The 18197-nt window shown below is 35.4% G+C and overlaps 2 protein-coding genes and 1 long non-coding RNA gene across 4 annotated transcripts in view; 1 reads left to right on the top strand and 2 right to left on the bottom strand.

Annotated features, from left to right (window-relative positions):
• LOC107670384 (uncharacterized) overlaps positions 1 to 1663 on the bottom strand; it is a 7567-nt gene extending 5904 nt beyond the window's left edge. For both annotated transcript variants that reach the window (XM_016462963.1, XM_016462966.1), the window contains exon 1: positions 1519 to 1663. The gene's annotated coding sequence lies outside the window, so the exon portion shown is untranslated. The remainder of the gene's footprint in view (positions 1 to 1518) is intronic.
• Positions 1664 to 6854: 5191 nt separating this feature from the next.
• Positions 6855 to 18197, top strand: part of LOC107670391 (uncharacterized) — a 19059-nt gene continuing 7716 nt past the window's right edge. The window contains exons 1-2 of the long non-coding RNA XR_001632086.1: positions 6855 to 6864; positions 17300 to 17303. This is a non-coding gene — a long non-coding RNA (uncharacterized LOC107670391). The remainder of the gene's footprint in view (positions 6865 to 17299; positions 17304 to 18197) is intronic.
• LOC107670389 (cytoskeleton-associated protein 2-like) overlaps positions 9025 to 18197 on the bottom strand; it is a 13427-nt gene continuing 4254 nt past the window's right edge. Inside the window, exons 5-9 of the mRNA XM_016462977.1 lie at positions 17666 to 17864; positions 15973 to 16128; positions 13323 to 13380; positions 11106 to 11250; positions 9025 to 9801 (exon numbers count right to left, since the gene is read on the bottom strand). Of these exons, the coding sequence (XP_016318463.1) occupies positions 9516 to 9801; positions 11106 to 11250; positions 13323 to 13380; positions 15973 to 16128; positions 17666 to 17864 (844 nt within the window). The 3' untranslated portion in view covers positions 9025 to 9515. The remainder of the gene's footprint in view (positions 9802 to 11105; positions 11251 to 13322; positions 13381 to 15972; positions 16129 to 17665; positions 17865 to 18197) is intronic.

Here is an 18197-nt window from a genome sequence, read left to right as displayed (position 1 = left end):
AAAATACAGAAAAAAACTGTAATCTTGCAAAATGTTATTACAATATAAAATAATGTTTTCTATTTAAAATATAATGTATTTCTGTGATGTGCAGCTGTATTTTCAGCATCATTCCTCCAGTCTTCAGTGTCACATGATCTTCAGAAATCATTCTAATATGCTGATTTATGATCAGTGTTGAACCTGTTGCTGCTTCATGTTTCTTTGGAACCCGTGATACTTTTTTCAGGATTCTTTGATGAATTACTGTTTTTTTCTGTATTTTTGATCAAATAAATGCAGCCTTGATGAGCAGAAGAGACTTCTTTAAAAACATTACTAGTCTTACTCCCCAGCAAGCAATAGCCGTCATTTCACCGTCTCGGTTAATCATGTTCGCAGTGTCAATAATATCTACAAAGATATAAGTGTCATTCATGACATGCTCTATACGTAGCGAAACCGAGGCAATCTGTGGTCTAATTTTAACGGCTTGGCTATAGCCCTATAGCAGTAACCAGACCAGAGATGAGCAGAGCCAAAATAGCCTTAAAGTAAATGCAGCCTTGATGAGCAGAAGAGACTTCTTTAAAAACATTACTAGTCTTACTCCCCAGCAAGCAATAGCCGTCATTTCACCGTCTCGGTTAATTATAGTCCAAATAAATGCAGCCTTGATGAGCAGAAGAGACTTCTTTAAAAACATTACTAGTCTTACTCCCCAGCAAGCAATAGCCGTCATTTCACCGTCTCGGTTAATCATGTTCGCAGTGTCAATAATATCTACAAAGATATAAGTGTCATTCATGACATGCTCTATACGTAGCGAAACCGAGGCAATCTGTGGTCTAATTTTAACGGCTTGGCTATAGCCCTATAGCAGTAACCAGACCAGAGATGAGCAGAGCCAAAATAGCCTTAAAGTTGTTTACATGTCATTTTCGCCCACGCAGCTTCTTATCAAATGCAAGTAAACGTTTGAAACATTTAGGCTAAATTAGCATTATTTTATTGAATTATTTTACAGCATTATTAAATATAGCATTATTTATTATGCCAAAAATAATGCTAATTTAGCCTAAATGTTTCAAACGTTTACTTGCATTTGATAATATGATGTCATGCATCCCACAAGCTGTTAAATTCATACACATTATATGATATTATTGATATTCGACTCTTTCCCCAGCAAGCAAGTTTCAAAAAGACGTCTAATAGCCGTCCAAACACAGCCCAGACGTCTAGGCTAAAACAAGGCTAAATTTGGGCTGTCAGTGAAAATTGAATAGACGTCTAACCATAGCCCAAGAATAGACTAGTCATCAAATAGAGCGCTAATGAATGCATATAACTTTTGAGCGGTAGTGTATGTATATATAGCTCGTATTATTAATATATCAAAGTGCAATAGTCAGTCACTGAGGGGTGCATTTTCCTCATTTAATTTTAAAAAATCTATTTAAGACAACCTGCTTCTTGTATCAAGAAGCATATCCTTTACAACTGAAATGTGCAAACGATAAAGATGCATGAATATACCTGGTTTTCGGACGATCAGCTGAATTCCCCGTCCTCGAGCTTCTTCACCGAAGAAAGCGTCTGTCTGCAGATCTCGGGGATGTCGTGCGCATTTATAGACACAACTGATGCAGCATTCTCACGTTTACCGGATGACGCCGCCTTACCGGAATCATTACTCCAGACTGATCTGTCCCGGTATCTGCGAGGCTTTTGGGAAGAATATAAAACGCCTCCATGGCCAAAGTTCACAGGCACATTACAGGTCAAAGAACAGCATGTTCTAAACTCATGCAACAGAATCTCCGCTTGGAGATAATCACCTGTATCATTCAAGACACATTGTGTAGGAATCCTGAAAGTGCGAGTTTATGTTTCGCATTTATATTTATACGCATTAACATGAGACCGGGCTCATTGCAATAATGTAAGCATCATTAATTGTGCTTAATAAAAAGCTCCGAAATAAAAATTTAGGAGCACCTTTTGATCAATGACAAAAATCAACCTTCCCATCATGAGGCCATATGTGACTCCTTACAGTGATTCGCAGGGGCTCCTCTCTAATGGCATTTTGTTCTAACATTATTAAATGTGTCAAGTTAACAATCAAATAAAATCAGTGTGTCAACAAAATTCATCTTTGCACTACAGAGGTGCACAGAAGAACATAAAAATGGCATTTTGACATTTACAGACTGTTTAATGAAGCTCAGAGGTGGCATGATTGCATTTGAGATTAATATTTTAAATACACATTTTTGAATATAGAAATACCAAATGATTTGAAGAACTAAAAATGGAACTAAAAAAGCTAGTAGGTGGAAGAAAGTCACTGTCTTTGTCACTGAATCAGTTCGTTCAAATGGCTGATTCACTCAGGAACGGTGCTGACTCAATAGATTTGTTCAGAAACGCTGAGCCATTCATTGCGTAATTTTTGTCACACTGAACAACAATGACTGTATTTGCATTATTGTAAAGGGTAGGTTTAGGGTTGGGTGGGTGTAGACATTGATGACAGCAGTATGATCAGATGACCAGACAACAGTATTCATAAAATGTAAGTCACTTAATATTAACCTGTTTATTGAACTATAAAATCACTCACTCAACACTCATCTCACAAACATCCTTTATAATCAATGAATCTCAGCGTGTCATAGATACAAATATCCCGCTATAATATACATCACTAGGTTTGTTTGTGGAACTTGGGTTGCCTATTGAATGGGTAAAATATATAAATCTCTTTAATTAAAAAACACTAGGCTAACCAGTTTAAAGTGGAACTTTGTCACCTCATGTCTACTTAATAAACTGCAACCCGTCTCAACTGCAGCATCCTTTATGAACCCTATTGTTCTCTATGCGTACAGGACAATTACATTTATCTAATGCACTGATGCACATCTTTACAGATGGCGTAAAAAGTGTCCAAATAATTTATATAGAACTGAGGAGGGAAAAATTAAGACATAGGGATTTCCAGAGCTTAGAAACATTCCTGAAACATCATCTAAAACAGGCAAAAGAAAAAAATCAGATAAAACATCTCTTTCATTAGGCACATTTTTGCTTTCACAGTAGTCCAATAAAAGTTTCAGTTCATCAGAAGTGAGTGTTTTTTTCCATTTTTCTAATAAATGAAAAACAAATCGTCTTGACTTAATCTTCAGACTCGTAGCAACTCTTTCCACATTCTCAAAAACTGGTCCAGACAAATTAACTAGACTCCCCATTGTGCATATTTTGGAAGCCACAAGTGTTTCAGTGAGTCCAGGAATTGTACAGTCATTTTGTGCTAAATCAAAGCGTGCTCCATATATTAGTGGTTCTTCAAGGAGCCAGTGAAGAGATTTAAAATGTCCTTCTCTTTGTACTTTGAACATGTTCCACACTTTAAAAACATTCCGATAAAAAATAGGCATTCCATTGATGTTCAGTTTTGACAAGTCCATAAAAAAAAGATTTCTGTCCAATTTCAAATTTCCAAGATTTTGTAGTATTTTACATGCAACTACTTTCCAGCTTGAAGTTATTGAACCACTAAGAAGTCGTTGCAAAAATTGTAAACGGAAAGCTGCTGTTCTACTTTGCAGATGTACCAACCCTTGTCCTCCTTCTTCTTTGGGTAAAAACAAAATACTCTGGGGAACCCAATGTAACTTGTCCCAAAAAAAATCAACTAAAATCGCTTGAACCTCTGCTAACAAACGCAGTGGAGGATCTATACAGGTTAATTTATGCCATAAAGAGGAAGCTATTAGATTATTTATAACTAAGGTCCGACCTCTATATGACATGCTTGGGATTAACCATTTCCATTTCTCAAGTCGACCTTTAACTTTTTCAATAATTCCTTCCCAATTTTTTTGTACAGTTGTTTCATCTCCTACAAATACTCCCAGATATTTAAAACCTCCTTTTTTCCATACTAAACCAGGAGGAAGGGAAAAACACCCTCTTTTCCAATTTCCTATTTGTAGCGCTTCACTCTTTTCCAAATTAATTTTAGCAGAAGACAGTTTTTTAAAATCATCCAGTACACTCATTAAAACTGTAACATCACTCTGTTGGCTAACAAACACTAAAACATCATCAGCATATGCAGAGAGACTTATACTCTTTCCGAACATTGGCACATTAAAACCTTGTACATTTTTTCTTAATTGTTCTAAAAAAGGTTCAATTGCTAACGAATATAACATACCAGAGAGCGGGCATCCCTGCCTCACACCTCTAAAAACTTTAAAAGGAGTGCATAAGCCACCATTAATTTTGAGTATGCTCTCAACATCACTGTATAAAACTTTAATTTTATCTATAAAACTTTTACTAAAACCAAAAGCTTTTAACGTTTCCCATAGGTACATATGTTCAACTCTGTCGAATGCTTTTTCTTGGTCTAGCGAAATCAATCCAATGTCACTATTTGATAACCTAGAGACATCATAGATATTCTAATCCCTTATTTTATTTTTATTTCTAGTTTATATACTTACATACATTAGTAATTCATTTTGCACTACATGCTTAATACTTTTTATATATTATTATTATTACTATTATTATTATTTTTTTCTTTCTGTTAATACATATGTGTACTATTTGTAAGCAGTCCAGCTGTAATTGCTTTGGCAATACAAATGTATAATTTTTGTCATGCCAATAAAGCACTCTTAAATTGAAATTGAAAATTGAGAGAGAGAGAGAGAGAGAGATCAAAAGCACAGCATGATCAGTCAGTCAGTGCAGAGCAGCAGGAATGAACTGAAGTCTAGAAAAGAAAACCGGTTTGAAACGGCCTGCAATCATTCACTGACACACTGTGATTTAACAAAAGCCATTTTCGCAACAAACAGCTGAGACATGGGATTCAGTAGCATGAGGAAGCACTGTGCATGCTGTGCTATAGAGCAATGCATAATCCAGAAGAAGAAACAGTCAGTGTAGAAAACGAAGCTGGGACGGCTCAGGCCAGAAACTGGCTTTGCATAAAGAAGCAGAAAGGCTGGCCCGTAATCATCACAGAACCTCGTTCTCCTCCTTACTCCACTCTCACATGTTTGCTACGAATGGGAATTTACTACAACAGCAATTTAATACTGTCAGCTTCCAGAAGAGCTAAAGACGTGCTAAAACATTAGTCACATTTAAATCTAGACTCAAAACTCATGTTTAGCTGGGCATTTACTGAATGAGCTGATTGCTCATTGATTTTTATTTTTAACTGTTTTAAATTCATTTTAAATCAATTTCTAATCATTTTAAAAGTTTTTAAACTCCTTGTTTTATTGTTGTGGTTATTGTCTTATGATTATTTTACTTCCTTTTATGTAAAGCACTTTGAATTACCATTGTGTATGAAATGTGCTATATGAATAAACTTGCCTTTCCTAGAACATAGTTATAATATATTTTAAAAATCCACTTTTAAGCAATGCAGTTATAAAACACTTCATCTGACTACTAATTAGTGTACTTATATTTAGTGTACTTAAGTAGCACAGCTGGGAAAATGTACTTATGACTATTACATTACTAAGATATTTTAAATATATAATCAATTTAAACCGTGTTAAAAGTGTACTAACATTGAATACATTTTTTAATTAGTCAAAGCACACTTTTAAGAAATAGACTAATAAAAGCCTTCTGTATATTTTTGGGGTAGTCTACTTTATTTCAATGCACTAAAAATCAATTTAAGTATCAGTGGTATTTAGTATACTTTTGCAATCTCACTGAAGTAGAAACATACTTTTAATTAGTGTATTTATAGCATATACCTTTTACATTATTTTATTTAGCACAAAAGAATGTGCTACAAATCTGCTTGCTTGTATTTAAGTATTTTTTTAGTGCGGTCAAGTACACTATTATTACCTGGGGTAATAATACACTTGTTTTTAATTGATTACATTAACATCAGGCTGCTTTTATCCTTACACTCTGGAGCTGGTTACAATTCGGGCCATTCGCACCCAAGTGGTTCAGTGCTTCAGATGTTCTCATTTTTAGGGTTAAAAGTGTTTTTTGCATGTCTACAGATGCCTTCATTGATTTATTAAAAATGTGTGTAGCCTCAGACGAAATAAATCCTGCCATCAGTGAGACGTGTTTTAACCTGCTGGAACTGAACTGAATCCACATTAAACCAGCTCCCGCTGAATAATCTCACTACTGTTTTCAGTAGAGCTGCGTAATCGCTAAACTGAACTCGTTTCATCGTGAACTTCAATAATGACACTATTGTCTTGCTGCAGCTGCATTAGAGCAGAATTAGGATTTGAAGTTTGCATCACTGATTCAGTTACTTCCCTGAAAGATCTCTACTGTATAAAGCACTATAAAAATAAAAGAGACTTGAATAATGCAATTTTTTTTTCCAATGCTCTGAATGTAAAATCATTCATGTCAAATCTTGTGTCTCCACTGTTCACAGAACAATTGTTCACTTTTTCTAAATTCTTCTACTCACCCTCAAGACATTCAAGATGTGGATGAGTTTCAGATTTGGAGAAATGTAGCATTGCATCACTTGCTCAGCAATGGATCCTATGCAGTGAATGGGCGCCGTCAGGATGAAACTCTTTAAAAACAAACTTTATTGGATTTGTTTCAGCTCAAGATGTTAACTGATGGACTGGAGTGCTGTGGATTACTTGTGGATTACTGTGATGTTTTTATCAGCTGTTTGGACTCTCATTCTGACGGCACCCATTCACTGCAGAGCAAGTGATGCAATGCTACATTCCTCCAAATCTGTTCTGATGAAGAAACCTCTCGATCTTGAAAGACTTGCCCTGAGGGTGAGTTAGTTTTCATTTTTGGCTGAACTATTCCTTTAATCACATTGACAATGTAACAATGTAACCTGGAAAATATTTTAAAATGAATTCAATTAATCAATTCTGACTGAAGATGGTTTTAAACATATTGACAAGTGATACATTTCTCCACTGGACAAGCTTTAGCATGCAAAACTTCATTTGCTGAAAGACGGTACATGCATTAATAATTTAGAAGCAAAACTTTGTGGTTTACTAGTTAACAGTTGTCAACTCTCGTCGTCTATTGTCAGATACAGAGCGGTGCTCTTTGGAAGTCGCAGTTGCTGCACTAGATCAGTTTCATTGAATTCTGAAACACTTGGTATACACATTTACTGCAAACCATGTGCGCTTTATTAAAGCAAACAGCACTAAACTAACTCAGCCACAGTCTACAGAACAATAACCAAAGTAATGTGAAATTCAAGTATAAAATATTATTTAAACAAATTATACTTTTTTGTTTGGGTTTTGGGTTACAAAAGAAAAAACGAAGACAGTTGTATAGAATACAAGGGAGGTTTGGTTTGATCATTTTTATCCATTGTAAAAATGAGAGTTGTGAAAATAAATCATTCCAATGTTTTTATAGGTGTGTGCAACAGTTCAGATTTTATCAATACTTAATATCCAAGCGCAGACAGTACATATTTAATATAGCCACACAGTCATTTTAGATGTTAAATTCTCATGCAACTTTCATTGGAAGTGCTTTACTTTAACCCAGATTTCTGTGGTTTTGACCCTGTTGCAATACATTTAATCATTGAGACAAAACTTGCATTGAACCTGGAATACTGTAACGCATTGTGACATTATTGTAAAGATGGGAACTGAGCTGTACTCAAACAAAAGCTGAAAAAAAAAGTGGTTTTCTGAAACGATAAACTTTTCTTCTTTTAAATCCTCCAAAAATTAGCCCCATTTACTTTCATTGGAAGTCTTTTACTTGTTGATTTTTTTATTATGATGCTGTCGAGTTGAACTTGTATTGAACTCTGGAATATATACACATGTATTGCAGTGCCATTATAGATGAGCAATATTGAGTTATGTAAGCTGTTTGAAAGGTGAGCACTGGAGCGGTGTTTTGTCGTGACATGTATTGCTGCTGTGAACTGCAAAAAATTCCTTGCGTCATTTGCCGAGTGACAAATTTCTGTCGTACGTTACTCACGGAAATGTAATAAGCACTTCCACATTTTCAAACGGACCTATCATTATCAGGACTTTATCGCTTTTTTATCCTCAGGCACTTCTGCCACAGTCTCATCTCACACTACATTCATTTCAAAGACAGCTTTATACATCTGTGCAACTTCATTCTATTTTTTCTATATATTTTTTTTTATTTCAAATAATAATTCTGTTTTTTGAACTTTTCACAAAAGAATTCCCACAAAAAGTGCATCTTGAGCAGCAAATCAGCACATTAAAACGATTTCTGAAGGATCTTGTGACACTGAAGACTGGAGTGATGGCTGGCTTCAGAAATAAATTATAAAACGGATTACATTTTTATTATTTTAAATTGTAATAATATTCCACAGTTCTACTGTTTTTTGATTTTTGATCAAATAAATGCAGCCTTGTTAAGAGAAAGAAAAAACATCTTACCAACCACAAATCTTCTAAAAATAAAGCAAATTAAAGCAATAAGCCCCGTGAAGCCGTGGTTTACAGTGAATTTATAACAGCTAAGAGGCATTGTTAGACACGACGTGAAGCGGAGTTTTACAACAGCTTCGAAACGGCTCAGCCAATCAGAATCAAGCACCGGAACTCTCCGCTTTATAAATGCGAGTTTTTGTTATATTTTACACAGTGGCTCCTGAAGATCTTGTATTTCATCTTCCTGCAGATAAGATGCTCTATCGATGTCTTGAAGAGTGTTTAACAGGCAACAACACTGGACCAAAAAACAAACAAAACATTTGTGTTCTAAAGAAAAAAGTCAGACTGACATGGGAGTGAATAAATAACTATGGATTTTCTCGTTTGGTTAAAATATCCCTTCAAATCATCAGTTTACTGGACCTAATGTCCTGTGCATGCAAGAGTTCTCCCAGAAACAATCAAGACATTCCACCCACCGCTTGTTTTGACCAGCCTGGGAAAATGCATCCCTCCCATTCCTGAAGTTTAATGACCGTAGCTGAAGAACTTCTTACTAACCTCAAACTGCTTGCCAATAAACATTTCAAGATTTAATAAACAATGAAGACTGTAGATGAAGTCATATTACATAACACCAATGGGAAATGATCTAAAAACAGAGCTCAGAGCATGCAAAGATTCATAAAATGTTTGTTCGCTCATTCGCTCAGAAAGCAGTCTTATCAATAACTCTCCACTTTCAATGGAACAAAATTACAGCAACACTGACTCAAATATGCTTTAATAAGATTAATGCAGAGACTGAGTCTAATTCATAAATTATAACTAAAGTTTTAAAGATAAGTTAGACGTCGTGTCAAGTCTTTTGCAGCACATTTAGACAAAACCATCATCTTATTTGTACATACAGCAGTGCTGCATAACAATGAAGGTATGAACCAATCAGGTAACATACAGAAATCTGCTGCTAATATTTTACAGAGAAATAGTGAATGCAGAATGAAAACGATTAAAACGATTGCTTCCAGGTGGGACCTGAAGGTCAGAGCGTGCTGATTAACACCATCACGTTTCTTCCTCCTCTGGATAAACAAGCGTAATGTGAACGCGGTCTGTCAGCGCTTCGTTCTCACGGTACACATACACAGAAGAGCTGTGACCTTTGACCTCTTCCTGACGCTCACCTGCAAGCTCACAGAGAGAGGTCACACAGGGCTCATGCTCCTGCAAAGCTGTGGGATAACGCCGAGCGCTTCTCTCGATCCGCACCGAGCGGCGCACCGGGGTGAAGAAGCGGATCTCATGACCGTCCACTTGCCCTGCTTCTGCTCCTCGCTGACTCCTTTTGCCCCTAAAACATGAGAGAGCATGATCAGATAACATCACCGCAGTGACCGCAGCCAAAACAACTCACAATCAGCCTGGCAACTGAAAAATGTTCATTTCAGATGCAGGTCATTTGACACTGTGCCACTGAGATGCCCGGGGAAAAGATGTCCCGATTAACCTGAACGCGCCTAAATTATTAGTCCAGACTTTTTTCGATGCAATTTTTCATATGCATTTATTCGTATTCATCATCCAAACCTTGCACACATCAAAGCACTTCTCAAAATGCTTGCTTGCTATAGATGCGAAAAATGAAGAAAATAGAACCCGAGCCGAATTTTTTTTTTTATGATGCACAAAAGTTCCGGAGGCAGTGTAAACGTGATGGACACAACGTGAGGTCGTGTTTATTTCTTAACATGCAAAAAATAATAATTTAAAAAAATCTGATTTGGTGTGCAAGGACTTTAAAGGGGTCATATGATGCGATTTCAATTCTTCCTTTCTCTTTGGAGTGTTACAAGCTCTTGGTGCATAAAGAAGATCTGTAAAGTTGCAAAGACTAAAGTCTCAAATCCAAAGAGATATTCTTTATAAAAGTTAAGAGTCAACCACGTCTACCTAAAACGGCTCGTTCTAACACGACCCCACATGTCTACGTCACGATGTGGGAAGATTTTAGTTTAGTAAAAAAAAGTACTGTTTAAAAAAAATGATGTTTAAAATAATGCTTATAAACCATATATAATTAATCAAGTTGCTTAAACAATTAGAGACAAAACAGCATCATGTATGAATGTATAGTTTAATACAAAGGACCGAAAACCAATCACAAAGAGTGCTTTTTCATTTAAAAACATAAGATGCAGTGGGATGGGAAAAACCGCCATAAAGTCTCGAGACATTTTTTTTTTAAAGTTGAATTTGCATTAATTTTTCATGGCTTTCTAAACATGCGGCTCTTTTGTGCGAGACACGAGTGCAACGCTGATAGATGTCCTTCTAGAAAATGCAGTAAATGTGTTCTGTGTGAACGGCTTGGTTTCAGTTTTGACGTAAACAACAACATCTCCACATTGATGTTCTCTTTTTCCACAATATTTGTAATGAACAACACAGCAGCGTTGCATCTAGTGGCTTCAGCTGGATAGACTAACAAAAGCATTCAAATGCAACCACACTTACATCGTCATCGCGTCTATGTCCACTGATAAAGCTGCCTGACGCACGCCTAACATTCAAATGTGGATTTATATTTTAAATTGGACGAATATTTGAAAATCGCTTTTTTTTTTGACAGCCCTAGTAAGTGTGCAGGTGTCTCACCCTGGGGTCGCTGTGATTTTATACTTGACGACAGACGAGTCTCCCCTCGCTCCAGATATGAGGGCACTGATGGGTTTTGGGGTGTGCTCTTCATCACACGCTCCAGTCTCTTCTGCTTCACACTCTTTTGGCATCAGAGACAAACCTGAATGATTTAAACTTGTTTTTATTATTAGGTTAGCTTGAGAAATCATGCCAGCAGCATGCTAACAACATGCTAGAAACATGCTAACGGCATGCTAGAAACATGCTAACAACATGCTAATCATGCTAGTGACATACTAGTCACTTGCCAATCATGTTAGCAACATGCTAGTAACTAGCTAATCATGCTAGCAACATGCTAATCATGCCAGCAATATGCTAGTAGCTTGTTTTTATTATTAGGTTGGCTTGAGAAATCATGCTAGCAACATGCTAGTAGCATGTTAACAACATGCTAATCACTTGTTAATCATGCTAGCGACATGCTAGTCACTCGTTAATCATGCTAGCGACATGCTAGTCACTTGTTAATAATGTTAACAACATGCTAGTAGAATGCTAATCATGCTAGCGACATGCTAGTAGAATGCTAATCATGCTAGCAGCATGCTAATCATGCTAGCAACTTGCTAGTAGCATGCTAATCATGCTAACATCATGTTAACAACATGCTAGTCACTTGCTAATCATGCTAACACGCTAGTAGCATGCTAATCAAATGCTAGCGACATGCTAGTAACTTGTTAATAATGCTAGTCACTTGCTTATCATGCTAGCAACATGCTAGTCACTTGCTAATAATGCTAACACGCTAGTAGCATGCTAATCACATGCTAGCGAAATGCTAGTAACTTGTTAATAATGCTAGTCACTTGCTTATCATGCTAGCAACATGCTAGTCACTTGCTAATAATGCTAACACGCTAGTAGCATGCTAATCACATGCTAGCGAAATGCTAGTAACTTGTTAATAATGCTAGTCACTTGCTTATCATGCTAGCAACATGCTAGTCACTTGCTAATAATGCTAACACGCTAGTAGCATGCTAATCACATGCTAGCGAAATGCTAGTAACTTGTTAATAATGCTAGTCACTTGCTTATCATGCTAGCAACATGCTAGTAACATGCTAATCATGCTAACGTCATGCTAGTAGCATGCTAATCACATGCTAATAATGCTAGCGACATACTAGTCACTTGCTAATCATGCTAGCAAAACATGCTAGTTACTTGTTAATCATGCTAGCAACATGCCAATCATGCCAGCAATATGCTAGTAACAGGCCAATCATGTTAAAAACGTGCTAATCCTCCTAGAAAAATGTTATCTAATCTATCTAAATTTTCAAACTTCAGGCTTTTACAGCTACTTTAAACTTTCAGGCTAGGCTTTCTCAAGCCAACCTAAAGTTTGTCTTGACAAACTTTATCTAGTTATTTATTTTATTATTATTAATAACTTGATTCTTTTTTTGTGTTTTTAAAAGACGTCACTTATGCTCACCAACGCTGAATTTATTTAATTAAAAAATACACTAAAAACAGTAATATTCAGAAACAATTTTTTTTAAATTACATTTTAAAATGTAATTTATTCCTGTGATGGCATTCTAATCATCCTAATATTCTGATTTAATGCTCAACAATCAATGTTGAAAACAGTTGTGCTGCTTAAGATATTTGTGAGAATTTACTTTTTTTTCAGGATTATTTGATGAATAGAAAGGTCCAAATTACAGCATTTATTTGAAAACTTTTGTAACATTATAAATATCTTTATCGTCACTTTTGATCAGTTAAATGCATTCTTATATATCTTTTTGAATGGCATCACATCATGTCAAAATTATCAAGCAGCAATAATCAGAAATGTTTCTTGAGCAGCAAATCAGCATATTATACTGATTTCTGAAGATCATGTGACACTGAAGACTGGAGTAATGATGCTGAAAATACAGCTGCGCATCACAGAAATACATTACAGTTTAACAGATATTCAAGTAGAAAATGGTTATTTTTTTAATTGTAGTAATGTTTTATTAAACACTGTATTTTTTATAAAATGCAGCCTTCGTTGAACATAAGAGACATCTATCAACTATATTAAAAAGTATGAATTTCAAACCAGCAGTGTAAAACTAAAAATCACTGCCATATAGTTTGTTAAAAGTCATTGCTAAAAAAATGTAGTGTACGCCACTGGATGACGAAAATATTGAATGCCTTTACCTTGAATCTGTCTCTTTTTAAGGATCTCAAAAACCACAGATCGTAGCTCATCCACTGGCTGTTAAGAAACATATCGCAATAAGTGAAAACAGATTGGTTACTCATAAGCTGTGAGATATTTGGATTTAATTTTACACACGCACTAAAGTAAGTCATCTGCTGCTACTGTAAGCTCTTGCCTAAGAAGTGGAATTAGCTTACATCCTAAGAAAAAAACAACAACAGCTGTATCATAACAGTAAAAAAACAATGCTGCCAAACGATTAATCGCATCCAAAATAAGTTTTTGTTTACATAATGTCAATAATATATGATTGACAATTATATAACTGTCAATAATACATAATATTGTTTACACACAGTACGTGTGTGTATGGTGTATATTTATTATGTACATAATCACACACACACTCGTATATATTTAAGAAAAATAGATTATGTTTATGTATTAACTATATTTTTATATAATATAAATAGTGCTGTCAAACGATTAATCGCATCCAAAATAAATGTTTTTGTTTACATGTGTGTGTGTTGTGTATATTTATTATGTATATATAAATACACACACATGCATGTATATATTTCAGAAAAATATGTTGTTTATATATTAAATATATTTATAATATAAATTATATGAATATAAATATTTTCAAAATATATACTATGCGTGTTTGTATTTATATATACATAATAAATATACACAGAACACATATATTATGCAAAAAAAATTTTTTTTTGCAAAAAACATTTTGTATGCAATTAATCGCGATTAATCGTTTAACAGCACTAATGAATATAAAAATATATACGTAAATATTTTCAAAATATATATTGTATGTGTGTGTATTTATAGAAACGTGTGTATTTATTATGCACACACACTTTATGTAAACAAACTTTTGTTTTGAATGCTATTAATCGTTTGACAGCACTTTGAAAAACTAAATTAAAATCAATAAAAACATAACATTTACTCTTAAATTATTATTTTTAAATAAAACATGGTAACACATCATAACATTTAATATAATTGATAATAAAAAAAACAAAGGCCTGGTTTCACAGACGGGGCTTAGGCTAAGCCAGGATTAGATCATAGTTCAATTAAGACATTTAAGCAATTTTTATAAACATGCTTAGAAAAAAACATTTCTGGTGTGCATCTTGAGCCAAAACAAAGGCACTGGTATATTTTACGATCAGTCAGTGCAAGTTTCTTTCAGTTGAAACAGCTCAGACTTACATTTTAGTCTGGGACTAGGCTTAAGCCTTGTCTGTGAAACCGGGGGAAAGTCTAATAACTCTTCTGAGGCTTCTCGGATTTCCAGACTAAAACGAAGCAAATGAGGAAATAACATCAACGGAAGAAAACACGTATTTGTAAGAGATAAAGAGAGACTGACCTCTCTCACCACACGGATGGCCTCCTGAAACATGGGCAGCACCTCCAGGTTTCCCGCTCTTTCCATTAGTCTCGCCTGGCAGATCCAGTATTTAGCAAACTTCTGTGCCATTGGCACCCGAGACAGCACATCTCTGACCCGCTCCGCTGGGAAACCCTGTCAACAGCATCAGATCAGTGAGCACCAGAGAGAGGGAAGCATCATCCCGACCTAAAAAACGTTCTGGAGTAAAATGCAACATGTGCTGTACAGCTCCAGAAAAGCTTAAAAGTAGGGATGTAACGATTCACTCAACTCACTATTTTTTTTTTTTACAAAATGAGATTTAAGACAAATTATAAATTAAATGTGTCCTTTTATTGCTTGGACAAAATTCTGCTCGTTTCTTTGTGAAATTGAAATATAACACTATAATAATGTACTAATATAGCACTATGTTGTTTATATATTAAATATATTTATAATATAAATTATATGAATATAAATATTTTCAAAATATATACTATGCGTGTTTGTATTTATATATACATAATAAATATACACAGAACACATATATTATGCAAAAAAAATTTTTTTTTGCAAAAAACATTTTGTATGCAATTAATCGCGATTAATCGTTTAACAGCACTAATGAATATAAAAATATATACGTAAATATTTTCAAAATATATATTGTATGTGTGTGTATTTATAGAAACGTGTGTATTTATTATGCACACACACTTTATGTAAACAAACTTTTGTTTTGAATGCTATTAATCGTTTGACAGCACTTTGAAAAACTAAATTAAAATCAATAAAAACATAACATTTACTCTTAAATTATTATTTTTAAATAAAACATGGTAACACATCATAACATTTAATATAATTGATAATAAAAAAAACAAAGGCCTGGTTTCACAGACGGGGCTTAGGCTAAGCCAGGATTAGATCATAGTTCAATTAAGACATTTAAGCAATTTTTATAAACATGCTTAGAAAAAAACATTTCTGGTGTGCATCTTGAGCCAAAACAAAGGCACTGGTATATTTTACGATCAGTCAGTGCAAGTTTCTTTCAGTTGAAACAGCTCAGACTTACATTTTAGTCTGGGACTAGGCTTAAGCCTTGTCTGTGAAACCGGGGGAAAGTCTAATAACTCTTCTGAGGCTTCTCGGATTTCCAGACTAAAACGAAGCAAATGAGGAAATAACATCAACGGAAGAAAACACGTATTTGTAAGAGATAAAGAGAGACTGACCTCTCTCACCACACGGATGGCCTCCTGAAACATGGGCAGCACCTCCAGGTTTCCCGCTCTTTCCATTAGTCTCGCCTGGCAGATCCAGTATTTAGCAAACTTCTGTGCCATTGGCACCCGAGACAGCACATCTCTGACCCGCTCCGCTGGGAAACCCTGTCAACAGCATCAGATCAGTGAGCACCAGAGAGAGGGAAGCATCATCCCGACCTAAAAAACGTTCTGGAGTAAAATGCAACATGTGCTGTACAGCTCCAGAAAAGCTTAAAAGTAGGGATGTAACGATTCACTCAACTCACTATTTTTTTTTTTTACAAAATGAGATTTAAGACAAATTATAAATTAAATGTGTCCTTTTATTGCTTGGACAAAATTCTGCTCGTTTCTTTGTGAAATTGAAATATAACAATTGTCACATATCTGAATCGATTTTCAACCGGCTCGCGGTTAATTGTTACATCCCTACTACTTAAAAGGATAGTTCACCCAAAAATGAAAATATTCTCATCATTTATTCAACCTCAGGTTGTTGCAAACCTGCATGAATTTGTTTTCTGTTGAACACAACAGAAGATTTTTTGAAGAATGCGGGAAACCAGTTTTTGGTCCCCACTGACCCCACCTTTTTTCTCCATACTATGTAGGTACCATGCACCATTTGGTTACCCAGATTCTATCATAAGCTCAGAGTGGTCAGACTGGTGGAAAAGGCTTGTAAACATCATAGTCGATTAATGCCAGAAAATGGCAAACACCTGAGATCGGCTCAACAAAACCTGGATAAGCAAACACTGCGATTAGGGATAAGGGAACAATACGGACAAATGTTGAATGTTGGTTTGAGAACGCTTTATCTGAAAGAATTACATCTTGCCTAACAAAGTTGAGAGGGGATTTTTCCCATGGTACAGCAGATCACATATGTGATCGATACTGAAATTCAGAATCCAGTCATTTCTAGTCTAGACAATGATTATTGACTCAGAGGGCTATAAAATTGGAAAGACGTCAACATACTCCAACCTTCTGCAGTCATGATTTCCTAATGCTCTAATCGGTCCACCGATGAAGTATGAACACATTTGTTTTAGGAAAGTCAATAGGCTTCAATTGTGAGATTAGGATTATTACTGGAGTTTAACATTTTTACCAACTGCGTTTCATTTGGGCATGTGTTTTATGAATGCCTACTTATGCTCTAATAAGGCATATATTTACAAACACACACACTGTATTAAACCATTTAACCAAAATGTATATTGTGTGTGTATATTACCATGTTTTAAAATGAATATCAAAAGTCATAAAGGTAGGTTACATTATGAAGGCTGGTGTTAATCATTGCTCTTCGTTGACCAAAGTTCTTTATTTGCTTTTGATTGCCTTTTCTATGCCCTTTTGTTTTTTCCAGTATATTAACCAACATCTGTCTTCAATTGTAAATCCAAAGCACAATCACCTATGACCACACACAATACAAAAAAATAACTCAAGTTATTCACTAACTTACTTGCACAATGTCTTGACCAGGGAAATGATATTTGATTATTAGCAGCTGTGTGAAGCTGGTTCAAACAGAAACTCATATTTACATGGAAGAGTCTGCTTTGTTGCAATGTCTCTGGTTACGCACATTCATTTAATTACGCATTAAAAAAAAAAAAAACACCTCATACAATAACATGAATGATACCTGCTGTAATAATTGAATGCAGTCATCCAGCGATCGGTCCACAGCAAAGACAACGTCATGAACCTCATCTTCATTCTCCATAGAAGTCCAGTACGGCTGAGGAAGCGCAGAAACCGTCTTCCTCCTCACCAGATGAACAGGCATGGGGGGGCGTTTATAAGTGATGCCCCTCGAGTCCCTCCACTCCTGGAGCTTACGCCTGCACACACAGCACTTTCTTCATATTCTGTGTGGTGGTCAGTTCACAGCTGTGATAGAAATTAATCTTTTCAAATAGGCTAAGTTTAAAGGGGTCATATGATGCGATTTCAAGTGTTCCTTTCTCTTTGGAGTGTTACAAGCTCTTGGTGCATAAAGAAGATCTGTAAAGTTGCAAAGACTAAAGTCTCAAATCCAAAGAGATATTCTTTATAAAAGTTAAGAGTCAGCCACGCCTACCTAAAACAGCTCGTTCTAACACACCCCCACATATCTACCTCACTATGTGGGAAGATTTGCATAACGCCGCCCAAATGTTCACGCAAAGAAAGAA

The sequence above is a fragment of the Sinocyclocheilus anshuiensis genome, unplaced genomic scaffold (genome assembly GCF_001515605.1).
Source record: "Sinocyclocheilus anshuiensis isolate Anshui unplaced genomic scaffold, SAMN03320099.WGS_v1.1 scaffold1021, whole genome shotgun sequence".
In the NCBI taxonomy this organism is placed as follows: Eukaryota; Metazoa; Chordata; class Actinopteri; order Cypriniformes; family Cyprinidae; genus Sinocyclocheilus; species Sinocyclocheilus anshuiensis.
The sequence above is the reverse complement of the archived record's forward strand: the minus strand, read 5'-3'. Positions and strand labels throughout refer to the sequence as shown.